This window comes from Rhynchophorus ferrugineus, unplaced genomic scaffold, assembly GCF_030347505.1.
Source record: "Rhynchophorus ferrugineus isolate W39M unplaced genomic scaffold, kcgeb_rfMv2 rfM2, whole genome shotgun sequence".
NCBI classification, from domain to species: domain Eukaryota; kingdom Metazoa; phylum Arthropoda; class Insecta; order Coleoptera; family Curculionidae; genus Rhynchophorus; species Rhynchophorus ferrugineus.
The window spans coordinates 85,255,910-85,274,208 of NW_027472581.1; the positions used below are offsets into that span (position 1 = coordinate 85,255,910).

General features: G+C 34.4%; 1 protein-coding gene across 8 annotated transcripts in view; it reads right to left on the reverse strand.

Annotated features, from left to right (window-relative positions):
• Nucleotides 1–2,000: 2,000 nt before the first annotated feature.
• The window catches only part of LOC143191541 (monocarboxylate transporter 9), a 49,253-nt gene continuing 32,954 nt past the window's right edge, over nucleotides 2,001–18,299 (reverse strand). For 4 of the 8 annotated variants that reach the window (XM_076396715.1, XM_076396718.1, XM_076396717.1 and 1 more), the window contains 8 exons: nucleotides 15,560–15,830; nucleotides 15,334–15,498; nucleotides 15,156–15,277; nucleotides 15,044–15,073; nucleotides 14,408–14,668; nucleotides 11,534–11,984; nucleotides 5,157–5,348; nucleotides 2,001–3,991 (listed from right to left, as the gene is read on the reverse strand). In XM_076396715.1, the coding sequence (XP_076252830.1) occupies nucleotides 3,828–3,991; nucleotides 5,157–5,348; nucleotides 11,534–11,984; nucleotides 14,408–14,668; nucleotides 15,044–15,073; nucleotides 15,156–15,277; nucleotides 15,334–15,498; nucleotides 15,560–15,830 (1,656 nt within the window). In that variant the 3' untranslated portion in view covers nucleotides 2,001–3,827. Of the gene's footprint in view, nucleotides 3,992–5,156; nucleotides 5,349–5,621; nucleotides 5,675–11,533; nucleotides 11,985–14,407; nucleotides 14,669–15,043; nucleotides 15,074–15,155; nucleotides 15,278–15,333; nucleotides 15,499–15,559; nucleotides 15,831–18,299 lie in introns of those variants that run through there. The other 4 variants (XM_076396719.1, XM_076396720.1, XM_076396721.1 and 1 more) reach the window with 3 other exon arrangements.

An 18,299-nucleotide genomic window follows, 5' to 3' on the forward strand; every position in this document is an offset into this window, starting at 1 on the left:
GTAATAAAAAATGCCATTGCCTTTCCAAAGGTAGAAATGTCTTGGAATGGAATAGGAAACGAAAATAAAAGGTAATTAAATGAAACCACATGATGCTAAAAAATTCTTTATTTTATAGTATGGTCATTACATCTGTACCGACAAATAATTGTTGAAAAAGACAGATTCAACCTCACTTCGTCGATTTATTGAATCCTAAAATAGTTTCATGTATACAAAAGAACAAAAGTATTACCTTTATTCTATTAGAGAAAACGTTTTTTTTTCGTTTGTTAAAAGAATAAATTTTCACGCCTATGTATATATTTATATATAATATATCTTTGTGTTTTATTAATTATCATCATCATCATCATTATAATTATTATTATTATAGTAGTAAAGATATTAATTTCTCTTGGAGAAATACTGTTATTCAATTTCAGTCTTTTTCGAACTATATCACACACAGTCATTATCAGAAACAACAATTAGTTAAGACAGCGCCGAGGGAATAGCCATTCCATCGACACAGTCGTAAATAATCTCCTTCATATCCCATCTAGAGCCTAACAATTTCAAATATTCTAGACAGAAAAATAGTTTATTTTCTTAATCGTTTTATAACAAGGCATTACTTACAATTACTTTGGTGGTTTGAATGCGCTAAAATAGTCTGACGTATTTTATTGTCGAATATTGTAGTGATACATATCTCTATTGACACGTCCATTATCGGTAAGATTGTAAGTAATGTATTGATAGATTTTATATTGGTTAGTTTCGTACAAAACATCAAAACGAAACGGTGTTACCAAAAGAGCTCGAGAATTGTTGGTAGCATATGTTAAAAACAATGATTTTAATACTCTCCAAGCAACCAACTATCTTGTACATTATTATAAGCTGGTAAAAAACTGTGAACCGTTTATATAAGATATGTCCTAGGATGACACTAAATACATTCAACCTATGAGTATTTGTACTAAAATAATTAAAATGTTTGCAATATACATATACATATATATCTCGTACAAACAGAAGCTTATAAATACTTGATACGTTTCTTTAACAACATTTTTTGGTTTAATATAAAAAAACATTGTCTTCTCATCCTAAACTAAATTTCCAGTGATAGATAATTAGTGTGTTAAACTAATAATCTCGGCTGTGGAATTTGGCCTCACATATATACACCAATTTAACATAGTGAAGAATCCACCAAAACTGATGATTTACCTAAGATAACATCGACACTTCTAGTTTAATTTGATTTCTTTATAGACCTCAGTTTCCTATCCAATTATTCACTAACCAATGATTAAATTCTATAATAATCTAGTAACTCAGTTATGGACCTCAATTACATGTAGGTTGAGGAACCCCTCCTAACTGAAGAACTACCCAAGAGAAATATTTTTAAACAGATTCGTTGTCTGTTAATACTGAATTACCATCTACTAATTTATCTAAATTAACGAATTCAGAATGGATCATCTATAGTCTTAACATATATTTAACCAGTTACTTTGAGCTTTCTTTAATTACTTGCCAATATATACATATATTAAGCATATACAAACGAAAAATGTTGTTTCATTAATTTAATATTTCTAGATAGGTATACGTAAGATAAAAGTGAAATCCATATATTATATATGCGACAGTGTGTTAACCAAATTAGTTCAACAATATAGAAATACGGCTCACCTGTATATACCAATTTAACATACATAGTGCAGAATCCACCAAAACTAATTATTTACCCAAGATAACATCAACTCTTCTAATTAGTTTGATTTCTTTTATAGACCTATCCAATTATTCACTAACCAATGATATATTACTCAGTTAAGAACCTCCTTTAATATAACTTGAGGAATTTACTATAACTGAATAACTAACCAAGACAAATATTTTGAACAGCTGTAATAAAAAATGCCATTGCCTTTCCAAAGGTAGAAATGTCTTGGAATGGAATAGGAAACGAAAATAAAAGGTAATTAAATGAAACCACATGATGCTAAAAAATTCTTTATTTTATAGTATGGTCATTACATCTGTACCGACAAATAATTGTTGAAAAAGACAGATTCAACTTCACTTCGTCGATTTATTGAATCCTAAAATAGTTTCATGTATACAAAAGAACAAAAGTATTAGCTTTATTCTATTAGAGAAAACGTTTTTTTTTCGCTTGTTAAAAGAATAAATTTTCACGCCTATGTATATATTTATATATAATATATCTTTGTGTTTTATTAATTATCATCATCATCATCATTATTATTATTATTATTATAGCAGCAAAGATATTAATTTCTCTTAGAGAAATACTGTTATTCAATTTCAGTCTTTTTCGAACTATATCACATATGATCATTATCAGAAACAACAATTAGTTAAGACAGCGCCGAGGGAATAGCCATTCCATCGACACAGTCGTAAATAATCTCCTTCATATCCCATCTAGCGCCTAACAATTTCAAATATTCTAGACAGAAAAATAGTTTATTTTCTTAATCGTTTTATAACAAGGCATTACTTACAATTACTTTGGTGGTTTGAATGCGCTAAAATAGTCTGACGTATTTTATTGTCGAATGTTGTAGTGATACATATCTCTATTGACACGTCCATTATCGGTAAGATTGTAAGTAATGTATTGATAGATTTTATATTGGTTAGTTTCGTACAAAACATCAAAACGAAACGGTGTTACCAAAAGAGCTCGAGAATTGTTGGTAGCATATGTTAAAAACAATGATTTTAATACTCTCCAAGCAACCAACTATCTTGTACATTATTATAAGCTGGTAAAAAACTGTGAACCGTTTATATAAGATATGTCCTAGGATGACACTAAATACATTCAACATATGAGTATTTGTACTAAAATAATTAAAATGTTTGCAATATACATATACATATATATATCTCGTACAAACAGAAGCTTATAAATACTTGATACGTTTCTTTAACAACATTTTTTGGTTTAATATAAAAAAACATTGTCTTCTCATCCTAAACTAAATTTCCAGTGATCGATAATTAGTGTGTTAAACTAATAATCTCAGCTGTGGAATTTGGCCTCACATATATACACCAATTTAACATAGTGAAGAATCCACCAAAACTGATGATTTACCTAAGATAACATCGACACGCTAGTTTACTTTGATTTCTTTTATAGACCTCAGTTTCCTATCCAATTATTCACTAACCAATGATTAAATTCTATAATATTCTATTAACTCAGTTATGAACCTCAATTACATGTAGCTTGAGGAACCGCTCTTAACTGAAGAACTACCCAAGAGAAATATTTTGAAACAGATTCGTGATCTGTTAATACTGAATTATCATCTACTAATTTATCTAAATTAATGAATTTTGAGTGGATCATCTATAGTCTTGACAGATATTTGACCAGTTACGTTGTGTCTTTCTTAAGTATTTGCCAATTATACACATATTAAGTACATATATGCGAAAAACGTTGCTTCATTGTTTCGTCTTTCTAGATATGAATAAGTGAGATAAAGGTAAGTATCCACATATATACAATGGTGGTGAATATTTGATCTACAACTTGTGACACGCCTACTAATGAAAGAGATGTCCGTTTCGGAGTGAAGCATCAAAATGGAATCCCATACAACATTGATTTTACTTGTTAAAAAAAAATATAAATAGAACTAAAGACAAAGTTAAAACGAAATCTGACCAAAATGAAACATTCGTTCAGATTAGACTAACATAGTAGTCGGCGCCAAGATCGATGCCCCCTGTGTTCAGATGGCGCATCGATGGTGCTCCAACTAGCGTATTTAGTCCAAGTCTGTTTGTCATGTATTGGTGGTATCAGTGTCTGATTTTTCTGATTCAGTCGATCGAGTCCTACAGTATCTGATGCAATATTCGACGGACCAGGCCACTACGCACATCATGATGAATAGGGTCTGGGAGTGGAGGCAAAGTGGATAGCTTTGGGTAGTGTCTCGAATTTTACCTAAATAGAAACAAAAATATAAACTATCACATATAATTTAAAGTTTATTATAATAAAATTAGGTATAGTAATACAAATATAGTTTCGTCCTTTTTTTAAATAAAATGATACGATATTTTTCTGTTTTTCTATATTTCTGGAAACATGGCACAGTTATCCATTCTTCGGTCTAATTCTCACTTCTTCAGTATTTTGAAATTGTGTCAGCCAAGCCATGCAATATCGATCTAAACAAGTCGATCTCTGCTATTGCTGGCATTTTTTTTCACAAAATGATTTTGAATGACCGTAAATTGAAATTGAATGAAATATCAGACACTCTAAAGGTATCAACTGAAGGAATATATCATATCTTTCACGAATATTTGGGTATGAGAAAGCTCTGTGCAAAGTGGGTGCCGCGCAAGCTCACTTTTGACCAAAAACAACGAGTTGATGTTTCGGAGCAGTGTTTGAAGATGACCAAAAGTAATAAACCCGAGTTTTTGCGTCGATATGTGATAATGGATGAAACATGTCTCCATCATTTCACTCCAAGTCTAATCGATAGTCATCCGAATGGACTGCACGCGATGAACCCGCTCCAAAGCGTGGGAAACAGTCGGCTGGCAAGGTTATGGCGTCTGTATATTGGGACGCGCATGGAATAATTTTCATTGACTACCTTGAAAAAGGAAAGACCATCAACAGTGACTATTACATAGCGTTATTGGACCGCTTGAAGGACGAAATCGCCGAAAAACGGCCGCATTTAAGTGCTGCTTCACCAAGACAATGCATCATGTCACAAGTCAGTGAAAACGATGGCAAAAATCCATGAATTGGGTTTCGAATTGCTTCCTCATCCACCGTATTCTCGAGATCTGGCCCCTAGCGACTATTTCCTGTTCTCAGATCTCAAAAGAATGCTCACTGAGAATAAATTTTATATATAATCAATGTATCACCCTTGAAGGGAATTATGTTGAATAAAAAAACTAATTTTGTCAAAAACATGTTTTACAATGGTAGGCCGGGGACTTTTCAATTGACCTGTTACTTATGCCTAGCGATATCTGTTAGAAAAGACATCTGTTCGAAAGTAATATATAAATGAACTAATTTCTTTATTTAAAAAAAACGAAACAAAGTAACCCCGACACTAAAGTTAAATTATAGTACTTACCCAGAATGGGTCCACAAGTAACAACAAAAAGCCCTTTGCCGACATTGTGCAACCCGAAAGCAGCTGGCAGTTTCTCTAGGGTGGCGTATTCGGAGATAGTAATGGCGAAATTGATTAAAGCCGCCCCCCTGACAAATCCGGCTATCGTCAGCCAAAAGAGTATCCACACGTATTCGGTTTGCTCGGCCAAAACTGGAAAAACGAGATAGATACAATTACAATGCGCCATACAACGCCGTTTATCTGCCTCTGTGCGAAAAAACGGACTGTATATAAACGAAATATGAAGCTGTTATTATTATAATTCGATTTATTTACAGATCTTTTTAACGATTACAAAAAAGAACGTATAAGCTCCTGGTCGAATAAGACGAAAAAACGTAAAAAAAGAACGAGAACATAAATCTGAAAACGAAAAAATAATAACCAAAAAGAAAAGAAAGTATGCCTTAATAGTAAGCTTACTTTTTCTGTGTGAATTGTGATTGTTACCTATTTGATGATGGCTCCATATTGGGCTGCCAACAGAAATTATACAACACATTAGAATACAATCGGTGAGAACTAAATAAAATCAAGACAAAATAAATGAACGTAAAAATATTGTCGAATATCAATTTGGTGTGATTTGCGCGACTTTCTGAGTATGAAAGGATTCAACTTTGATCGGATATCGTCCCCGCCTCCTTTTACATGTTTTTCTTTTAAATAAAAACAGATTTTGATATATTTTGGAGATTTACGATGAAAGTAATAGGTGCTTGCATATACGAGGGTTACTATTTATATTTCGGGAATTGGCAATACAGTTGTTGTGTAAGTCCATCTGACGGTTCCATCGTAAAGTTTGACATTTTTGACGATATACGTACTCAGAACATTTTGTCGCACGGACGCTATTTGTTTATTGTATATTTAGTTTAAAGTTTCGTCTCGGCAAAAAATGAAACTGAATCTGAACATCTTCTGAAACTGAACATTTTCGTACGCATCAATCAACTTAATTTGCCTTTTAGCGACGAAGCTACATCAAGAACCACCGTGTATCGCTGGTTTAGTGAATTCAATATTGGTCGTAGTTCCCTGTCCGACGAGTTTCATGAAAGTCGTCCAAAATCGGCTGTTGTGCCAGAAAACATCGATGTTGTGTGCGAAATAATTAAGCAAGATCGTCTGTCACCTATTGTGATATTGAGATGGATCACCTATTGGATCCCGCACAATTTGACAATGGCTCAAAAATAGACTCATATCACTTGGTGAAAAGAAATGCTTAAGAAATTCAATCACGGTGCTTCGAAAGATGTTTATAAAATCGTGATAGGTGACGAATCATAGATATATTCGTATGAGCCCGAAAGTAAGCAGCAGTGGACTGTATAGGTATTCCAAGATGAACCAAATCCAACAAAAGCTGTTCGCGCACGAAGCACTTCAAAGAAAATGGTAGCCTGCTTCTTCGGGAAAACTGGTCATATTGCAACAGTGCCTCTAGAGGATCGTAGAACAGTAAATTCTGATTGGTACACAACCATTTGTTTGTCAGAAGTCTTCGGTGCAATAAGGAAAACAAACAAGAGACGCCGGATTGTTCTTCAACGTGACAATGCGAGCTCTCACACATCGACTCAAACAAGAGACTACTTGAGTACTCAAAACATCGAATTGATGGTCATCCACCGTACAGCCCTGATTTGGCACCCAAAGGCTTCTTTTTGTTCCCGTCCGTGAAGAATAAACTGTGTGCTCAACGATTTTCATCGCCCGAAGAAGCGTTCAAAAATTATGTTTTGAAGGTACCTCATTCGGAATGGAATAAATGTTTTGAAAATTGGTTTAAACGTATGCAAAAGTGTATCGATCATCGTGGCGAGTACTTTGTAAAACAATAAAAATATATTATCAGCTTAACTATTTGGTTTTTTTTCCTATTCCCAGAATATAAATAGTGATTCTCGTATTCTGTCCATTTTTCACTCTAAAAAGGTATTCTCAAGATATTTTCTATAGCTTTCTTCCCCACCTTTCTATCAACTAGGATGTACATTTAGTACTTTCGTACTTCTTCAGCGTATTAAAACCATATATCAGCAGAGCCATTGCTATGAACAAATGGTAATGAGAATGCGTTAAGTCTAGTGAGTGGTGAGACAACACTTTTTGTTTTTGCAACAGTATATGCGTCTGTTACTCACTAGGGCTGGTCTTCCGACAACTATACGTCGTTTAATTCATTAAATCGATGTCGGTAGAAATCTGCAGTAATGTTTTAACTCAATTTTGCAGCTCATAATACACCACACCTTGTTCATTCCATCATATGCACAAAAGGACTTTATGGTCATAAATATTTGGCTTCGGTGGATTGGATCATTAAAAAAACTCTTCATTTTTGCTCAGCAAGCAATGAAAACGTATGTTTAAAGGCTTAGAAATTACATATTCATTTAATTCACATGGTAGCCATTTTACCTCCATTTAGAGCTTCCCCATAGCATTTAATAGTCTGGAAACAATTGATTCATCCACTGCCTGAAAGTTCTTTGAGATTTTGCACCAAATCTTCGTTCAAAAAGTGTTGTAATTCATTGTCTACCAAATGTGTTGGTCCACGAAGCCTTTCGCTGTCCCTGATTAATAAAATCACCACTTTTGAATCATTGAAACCTAAACTTATAATAGATATACGATGGAGCAGCATTACGATCAGTTTCTAAGAATGTTTGATAGACCTTGGCGGCTGATTTCTTCAAATAAAAGAACAATAATGTTTATAGCAAATGCAATTTTGAGCTTTCCATGAATAATGTCAGTAGAGACTGACATCACATTGGTAAGAACTGGATACAGATGAGTTTTTAAGAGTGGCTTTATAGCATATTCAGTATATAAGTGCGTTGCCATTATTTATTGATTTGAGATTACTTTTAAAAGATCTGTTGAAACGCCCACCTTGAACAGAGTTTAAAGCGCTGCTTCGTTTCTTATACAAAGTGTACATAGATAAAATTTCAACAACAGCGCCCTAAGTCACTGTATTGTTCACCGTCACTAAAGACTACTATCAGGTTGTCAGTTAAAATCATAGGTAAAAAACGAAAGCTCATATCTAATTGTTATTATTGCTACACACAATTATTCAAAATTATTTTTCTTCATTAATAATTAAATCGAGATTATTAGGGCTACGTTAAAATTAAATATTTTAGTTAATAAGTAGTTTGGCCTAACGAACGGTTAATTAACTTTATTAAAAGATGATCGTAAACAGTCGTATCGCTCGTTTGATGATACCCAAGTGTCGAATCATTTTCTGGCAGATGTTCTATGAAGATGCTATAAAGTTTTATAATGGCTGATGACCCATGTACTTCTGATACTCTATATTTTAGTAATTTACTTCTTTTATCTTCAAATATTCTTATAAGTCTACTATCTGAGCCACATTAGACATTAGATCTGCCAACATTAGAGCAACCAAAAGATGGTTGGGAGACTGAATTAACATCAGCAGCCTGTTATTTAAAATTGGTTCTAGCTTTCGAAATACTCAATATATTCATTATTTTACTATTTGCGACCATTAACGGCCATTTACCGAATTATATATATCAGATAATTATATATAACAGAAATGGACAGAAGTTAAGCAGAGTCCTTTGTACAGCTTGGAATCGCCTTTCGATTTTCATTAAATCTTAGTGGAGCCGCTATCCTTGCTCGTGGTTTGGGTCGTTCAAGTTTTGTGAGAAAAAATCGCGATGTGGGTGCAGAAAATATAATTGAAAGACGTTCGAGCTCCAGTCTTGTGATAATAATACTTTGAAACGAAGCCCATGTAACTGCTTTATTCGGCACTAAACATTTTGTAAAGTGTGCGTTAGCTATTCGTATATAATGCTCTTTTCTTTCATAACAAAATCGCTTTAATTGCTCAACGGTGAAGACCTGCCTGCAAATTGACAATGGAACACTGCCCGTACGTGACTTCGATGTCATCATTATTTTTTGCATTTACATCGACGACATTCATCGAGCAAAAGTAGTAATTATCTACACGATGTTTCTATTCTCTCTATAACGTGACACTTTCAAACAATTTCGGTACCTATAGCTTGTCAGAGTTTATTACAACAAAACCAAAGTACTGTAAATGCTCATATTTGAGTGCACTTGTCATGTCTCTTCACATTAACCGAACGTATAACATCCAGAAAGGTAACAAAAACACTTTCAAATGACTTTGCAACGTTGCTTCTGCATTTTACACGTTCCGAAGAACAATCCAAATAATGTTTAATACAAGTCGTCAGCTGCAAACGGTTATAAGAGCGTAGTTCTGACGCTATGCTCGAATTCGAAAACTAGAACCAATCTTGACACATAGATTGAAAATCTGAGTTCAGGGCATCAAATATCATCAACGCCAAGAATCGTTCTCATCTGCTCCAGTCCAAAAGTTGATATGAAGTCGTCAAAGATGTCCGCATTAGTTATTAAAATGTTTTTAGCTTCATTGCGTAGCACTGTTAGAAGAAAATTATTGTTTTTAATATTATTTGTTATTGTTTACTAATACAAAATCAATTATTAAAGATTGAATATCAACAGAAAATTAAGAATGAAGCATATTAAATAATATTGGATAACGAGTATAACCAATTTCATCGAGAGGCAGAGTTTGCTGAATATCCGACACTCTGCTGAATCCTTTTTGCTGTTTTACATCCTTTAAATTTAAACAAAAAGCGGGTTTCTAAAAATGTGTAAAAATAATTTAAAAACAATTACTGGTTTAACAGAGCACAAAATACTCTTCTACATGCTCATATTAGAAATATAAAGAATTAGTGAATCTCATGAACAGAAGAATGAAGATAATCAAAACATTTGTGATGCTGTGTAACTCATATTTTCAAGTATTTTTCGATTCCATATTGGAAAGAGAAAAAATTCTTCAATATCAAAAACGTAAAGAAGATATTTCAGTAGATAATTTTTGAGTTGATGGAAGAAGAATAAGATGATCTTCTCGGTAGCAAATATATCAACTTCATGATATTTTACTGAGCAAATAAATTGAAGGTTATTGAGAGAAGGATATATAGACTATTCAAAATGACAGTGAACTCACGTCATCAATATGTTTAATGTAATGCCTGTCGCTATTTGTAAATTCGTTTTAGGATCAGGCAATATTTTCCTACTCATTTGATTCTAGTTAAAGATAAGAGATACAATGCTGTATCTCTTATCTGATACGATTACAATGCTGATACGTTCGAACATGCAACCGACTCAGCTTACGAAAGTCCCTCAGTCAGTCAAACGTCTTCAAAATTCTTCAAAATATTCGAAGCCACACAGAACAGATTGCATCTCTAGTCAGTTACTTCGAACAGAAACAAGATAATGGAGGTCCCCCTTTTCTAGTAAAATTCGTTAGAGAAGTAAGCATTTTTACTGTTAAATATTTAACGCCATCGTAGCTCTAACTGAAGATCTGGGCTACGATCTTGCACTGCCAGATGAACCCACCCATCACCCCAGTTCAGCTTCTCAAGGCACAGCAAGAGTCTTCGATTTCTTTATTCTTCAAGAAGATAAATCACCCTCCCGAAGTTCGAGTCCTTGACGAACTAGACTCTGACCATCTACCGTGCCTTCTCAAACTTGGAAGCTGCTTAGCACCGCGTCACCGCTAACCTCCCTCTTTTCCAGGTTGAAACGATCTCATCCGTCGTTTAATTCAAGTTCGCGAATCAAAAGAATCGCCGGGTCCTCGTGCACAATAACGGCTGCCCGATCAGCGGATGCCATATCCCCAAATTTAATGCAGTAGCCGTAGCGATCCAGAGGGGTCAACTGTGAGGCGGTTTCGGTTTAGTGTACCGCGACCAGGTATGCGTCATGCACTCCACCGCCTGGTTTTAGTCCAGAACAAAAAAATTGTTAAATATTACGTGGATGCAGATTTTATTGAAAATATTTTTAGCGTGTTGAAAAATATCTGACAAAATGAAAAATATAATCTTGAATTCACCGAAAAGACGGTTTCTTTTCTTCGTTGCTTAGTTGATGCGGCTATGCCTCATCAATTTAGACAACGTGAGTTCACTGTTTCATTGAAAGGACTATATAGATATCACTGACCAAAAACTGAATTTGGCTTTACGGACCGAATTGACCAGGACTGAAGATCCGAATAGCAGACTGCGCCCGTATTTTAAATAACAAAAAAGAAAAACCATAAGAGCTCCCCCTACCCCTACACCAAGGCCGAATTAAATGAAATCCGCTCGATAACGTGAAGAATCTGGAGCCGGAGCAGCTGCGAACCAGTCCAGGTTCTTCGCCACGACGGTCTTATCGCTTACCTGATCGGCAGATACCCAACAAAAAAATGCCACTCATGAATAAGGTTCTTTTCGAGAAATTCAACCTGTCGCAGATAGGCGGCAGTATTAACCGGGCCAGGATGTCGGTGAAGGCCTGCACCGACAGGAACAGGGCGACGTCCTGCTTCGTGTAGCCGATGCTCAGGAAGAAGAACGGCATCACCATCTTGAAGTTCTGCTCGGCGACGTAGAACACCGACAGGCCGAACACCAGGTTGAGGTAAATAGGATCCTTGAGCAGGTCGAAGTCCATGAACTCGACGATCTTCTGCCAGAAGGTCTTCTCCTGTTGCTCCTTGTACTTGAGGTGCTCTCTCTGCAGCTCCTTCAGCACCTTTTGCTGCGGCGAGAACTGTACTCCAGGGTAGCTGAGGTTGCGACGAAGACGCGCACTCGATGGTGGGTCAATAGAGTCTGGAGTTTCCGCATTCTGTAAGATCAGTGAAATTATAGTTCTAGTAATGCTGAAATGTATTACTGTGTAGAGAAGAAAGCAATTTCATTCTGCTTTCGTAGTATTAAATGTATGTCATCATTCTAACAATTTTGGGGAATCATAAAATAACTTTTATATTAAAAAATTAACCGAAAAAATTAATTAAATTTTATATTAATTACCAAATTAAAAATTTGGAAATCAAAACTTTTCCAATTTCTATGATAAAACAAGAATAATATATAAATAGAAGAAGTTAGCAGTAGCATATTAGAAAAAACAGCAGTATAATAACAAGAGCTGAGAAAAAATTATTCTTGTTGTCTTGGGAGTAGTCAATTCATTAATGAAGTTTGTTCATTAAGAATACTAGCAAAACCTTTTAAGATATTTATTTTAATCATGATATATTTATTTTAGTAATTATTTAATTTGAGAGCGAAAGTCGAAGAAAGTGAAACTAGAATAATAGAAGAAATTAGACCGAATTTCGCCAGGATGCAAGAATAGTGAAGAGTGATCCTTCGAAAAGATTCGATCATCCATTCCTTTTAGGCTAGCAAATGTACAATATTTCAACTGAAAGTTGGATATAGTCAATTCATTAATGGAGTTTGACGATCAAGATAGTAGCAAAAATTGCATTAGGGATCATAGCTGATCATATTAGAAGATTTTTAGGATATTTTCAATGTTTTTACATGCTCATGTTACATGCTGGTGCTGGTGGCTTTTTTGTATATATATATATATATATATATATATATATATATATATATATGGTACTTGGAGTTGATATTAACTGTAATATGTTTATTGTTTTTTAGAGAAACAACAGAAGAAATGGTAGAAATTATATTGTCGCTTCTATTTTCTTTCAGTTATCTTTTAACTGGTCTTCACTTTCTCATTATTCATTCTGTTGATAAATGTAATTATAATTTTAACAACAGACACAATATGCCGATAGTGATTTGCTCGTTGGTACAGATACTGTGGCTTAATTAATGAAAAAAGGCAGTGTGCGTTATAATATGAAATATTTCATAAGGCAGAATTTGTTCCAAATAGACTGAACGTAATATTCACTTCTTTTTGCTTCCACATATTTTTCTGGGTAGCATATGACATTTGTATATTATTTATTCTGATTTGATTCTAATAGGGACGTGTTGATTTCTCATATAACAGGTCAATTGAAAAGTTCCCGGCCTACCATAGTAAAACACATTTTTTTGGAAAAATTAGTTTTTTTTATTCAACATAATTCCCTTCAAGGGTGATAAACTGATTATAGCCATATATTAATCAATCAACATCAGTAGCAGGAAAGCTATTGTAAATCATAAAACAATGTAGAGCTATTGATTCTGCAGAACGACGGTCCATGGATGTCAGAGCCCGTTCTTCTGTTCGTTATAATATTTATTTCTTATATCTTTTTTACGATTAATATGGGAAAATAGTCTAATTTTTCACTCAAACTGCAGTTATAGTACATAGACTAGATTTTTTTCGTTGGTTGTGATTTAGCTGACGCGCTTTCATTGAATAACTTTAAATAAAAACAATTGGTCTCAAACATCATAAAATGTCATATTTCAAATAAAGTCGAGTTGCAATATGATACAATACTTACTTTTGCTACCGATACTGCCATAAGGACTCCAGATAAAGACCACGAGGAAACCGCAATGAAATTGCAAACATCAGTTAACAAAATTAACAAATGATCAACAATGAGAAATCAACACTTTCCTATCAGAATCAAATCTGAATAAATAATATACATGTATCATATGCTACAAAGAGAAATATTTAGAAGCAAAAAGAAGTGAATACTAAGTTCAATCTATTTGGAACAAATTCTGCTCTAGCAATATACAATAACGGACCTACTAGACTTTCTAGACTTCTAGACTACTAGAAGTTCAGACGTGGTGAAATGAGCACCGAAGACAGTGAACGCAGTGGACGAAAATATTTTCGTCGAATGAAGAGGTGATCTACGAAACTGAGGCTTATTTTGAAGCAAAGGACAAATCGTACTACAAAAATAGTATCGAAAAGTTGAAGGGTCGCTATAATCAGTGTATCACCCTTGAAGGGAATTATGTCGAATAACCAAAACTAATTTTGCCAAAAAATTTTGTTTTACTATGGTAAGCCGGGGACTTTGAATTGACCTGTTATTATTAAAAATGGCTAAAGGTCTTAAACTTCATTTCTCTGAATAGCTTTACTATATTAAAGATTGTAATTCATTGATATGCAAGCTGATGCAAAGATATATCCAAATGAATACAAAAAAAAGCACTATTTATGTCCATATTAATATTTCTTCAATCAGTTATAAGAACTATTAAGTCACATATAAAAACCGAAATTACTATCTGGGTAATCTAAAATGTACTTACGTCAATGTGCAACTGAATACTGGACCCAGTAAAATCCAATCGCGAGTAACTGCTCATGATAGATTCCTTCGAAGCTCGTCGTTTGCCTTTGCTCCCGACGAAACTCATCGTGGAGAAATTACGGGGAAACGTCGACTTCCTCGTCAGGCCTCCCGGTTTCAATTCCTCGAAAGTCTTCGGACCCAGACCGTTAGATATCAACGTGTTGGACTCCAATTCGGCGTCCTCGTCTTCTCCGTCTTCTTTGATCGTTTCCATCTCCTATATTAACAAACAAAATTAAAAATCTATTTGTGATAACGAACAAACTCGGAATCAACACATGCAGAATAGGTTGAACTTGTAATGTGTAAATAATGAAAATGGTTGGTTTGATGCTCCAACTAACGTCATCATTCTCCAGATGATCCTCAATGCCCAGCAGATGTCGTTTGTGCCAATAAGAGATGTTCATGATGATGATATCTTCGACGTACGATGTGTTAATGTGTGTTAAAAGTGTCGAGAGGAAATAAAGTAGATAACAAGTCTATCGGAAGCGGAAGAGCTATGGAGATGGTTGAGCAAGCATCTAATTAGGTCGATTACCATGCATAACGAGAGAAAAAACGTTGGAGTTAGCGAAACTGACGTTACCTCACTCGAAGCGAAAAAGAACATAATTCTCTGCAGCATATAAACATCACATTTGTTTTAGTTAGACGCTATAGAGACGTTTGAATAAATATTACTGTATAAAATCGCCCACCTGTTTATATTCTCCTTCCTCCACGCTCTTCTCCTCTGGGACATAATGCCATTTCGCCGGTTGCAGTAGAGTGGATCCCACGAGAGAGTTCAGTGCAAATGCTCCCAATATCAAAATAGCACCTGAAAAATTGATGATGAGTAATGTAGGTCGATGGGAGGCATAAACCATGACTTACCTCGAAAACCATAAGTATCCAAGAGTAAACGGACAGCCTGTGGCATGAGCATCATACCAAACGCGGTCCCAGCCAAAGAAAATCCGATGGCTTGCCCTCGACGTTTCATAAAATAGTTATTCAAGGCTACGAAGGTTGCAGAAGCAGTGAGTCCCACTCCCAAACCTACGATCACAGTTTTAGTAAGTTTCTGAAGATTGAATAATACATTTCTTTACAAACTTACCGTTAATGATACTGTAGGTTGCTAATATGTGGGGCATGCTGTTAGCCCAACGAGTCAACATCAATCCTGTGGCGACTAGTATGGACCCAATCACAGAAACTTTCCTATAGGAGAACGCCTTGATCAGCGGGCCGACAAAGAGCCCAGAAAAATTAATCAGGGCGTCCAAGGTGCTCATGATCACCGCCGCTCCAGTGGTCTCGACATGGAGGTCTCTGAGTAGATCGCCAAAAAGAAGTCCAAACGATTGTTCTATTGATCTTGTACATAGCTGCAACCAAGCGATGATTTTTTGTGTCAAAATATAAGACCAAAAAGGTGTTAAGATTCTTTAGTAAATACATATTTTTTAAATTTAATTAACGAATTTGTTTTGGACTAGACGAACCGTGTAAAAAGTTAGACCTAGTAGAGGACCCTTTATGGTGACGAGTGACGAGATCGTGGAATATTCGAGTACTTTTAAGAATCCGTAACGAACGTGTTTTATCGGAATGCGAAGTCCAAGCTGGAGGAGTCTTTCCCTCTCCGAAATTCTGAACATATCGTGATGCAGAAAATAGTTTCTTGATTCAGTCTTCTCAGTCATTATCAAGAACCCGGGGAAGGAGCTGTAGCGATAAAGCAGGATGCCTCCACCGTGCGCATCAGTTTCGAGTAACAGAACAAGAGTGTCACAACAAGCATCAGTATCGAAAAATAAGAACAATCAGAATCAAGAAGAGAGAAAAAGTCAACAACAATAATCAAGAACAGAAATAGAATATTTGGCATTCACAAACAGTCAGAATAGCATCATGATTTTCGCCAAAGAACAAGCTCATATCAAAAAGAACAGTATATTCTATATAGTCATTTGTATAATCAGCAGTTCATAATTCTCTTCACCATGCGTATCGATATTATACGATTTCTGCTTCAATTTTTATATATTTGTTAAATTATTCGTTTAAATACATAAACATGTCTTTGCGCCTTAATTTTCACAAAGAAGTTTACTTTATTCACAACACTGTTTTCTCCTACACCTAACAGAATTTTTTTTCTTCATTTAAAATATTTGACAATTTTCTTGCAATCAATTCTATTAAATTATTACAATCAATACAAATATATCATTTGAATATTCGGTCGCTGTGTTGGTAAATCTTTTCTGTTTTTTCTTTCACTAAAGAATACACATAATTTACTGAATAGTTGAAATGTATTTATTCATAGTATTGGTTATCTGATTTTATGAATTTTGTCCATCTCTCAAGCAATTTATGGATACAATTCCAAAAGAACAGCTTCTACTTCGAGCTAAACCATTCATCGACCACTGAAATTTGAACTTCGAAATTCGAAATCCGCGAAATATTGTATTAGAAGCGCGTGTCTTATTGATGCGAAAAGTTGGTAGTCGAATGAAACCAAGTATGGAAAGTACGGCGGTATTTTCAAATAAATAAAAAGGGTATTTCACCACCCCTTACTGTTCTCAGGTGGCACTAGGATCACACTCAGCTTTCTGCCAATTGTTTTTGAGTTTGTTTTGAAGCTTCATCCAAATAGCTCCTGTATTTCACCATCTTCAAACCTTTTCAGTCTACCAGGTTGTTCTTTGTCATAATCGTTGAAATCGCCATATTTGAAAGGTCGAAACCACGTTTCACATATTTTTAAGGTTGGTGTATACTCACCCTAAGTTGTTACCAGAAAACAATGACTTTTAGAGGTTTTCTTTCTTTTTTCACGCATAAAACTGGACATATTTAAAAAATTATAAATCAATAACGTAATTATTTTGGAGGAACGTAACTTTGAGTGTAGTTTTTATACATTTCATACTTAAAAACGGGAAAATAATTACCAACACAAAGTCCATTACATATTTAGCCAAACCCCAAATATATAATGTAGTGATCAATTATCGATACCTGATATATTATTTTCAGTAAAAGTTAATCATTACTACTGCTGCTTATTGTTTTGAGCTGTGTGCGAGCAAAAATATCCCACAACTTTATTTTTTTAAATATATAGTTTGATAAATTAACACTTTCCATCTCTGATGGATTTTTCAAAATAAAATTCTCATATTGCAAGAAAATAACTTGATCTTACTTTTGCTTCTATAGCGATAGTTTTTCTTCAAAGCTTGGCAAAGTTCGAAGAACTCTAAAAGAACATTCAGGCAGCTTAACAGTTAATGAATCGGGCAACCATAAACATCCACATAGTATCTCCATACAATGTCCCAACATTGCACTGCTGACAAGAATATTTATGTTTTTTTCTTGAACCAAAGTGTGAGCCAAAATGATTGTAAACATGTTTAAAAATAGAGGAATTTTTGCTTCCAAACTTTTTGCATATTAATTGTAAATTAAATAAGAATGACAAAAAACCAACAGCTATTTCTTCTAAAAAATACCATTTTATATAATATTTAATACAAAAAAATGGGTTTTATTTCATTACATTAACTAAACTTTGGTAAAACCCCAAAAACAAAAATTATTCAAAGAATTTTGAGTTGTTGAGGTTTGTTTTCGCGAATATAAATCCAGGAATTCCATTTTAAATAAAGAAAACACAATCCGTCTTGTATAATAATCGATGAGAGCAAATCGTCATGGAGGTTAAACTGAGATAACATTAACAAATAACGTCAATTTCTATCGATCACCGTGATATAATAAATACGGCATGAACAATACGTGATATCACGAGGGAACATTTGTCTCGTGGATATGCA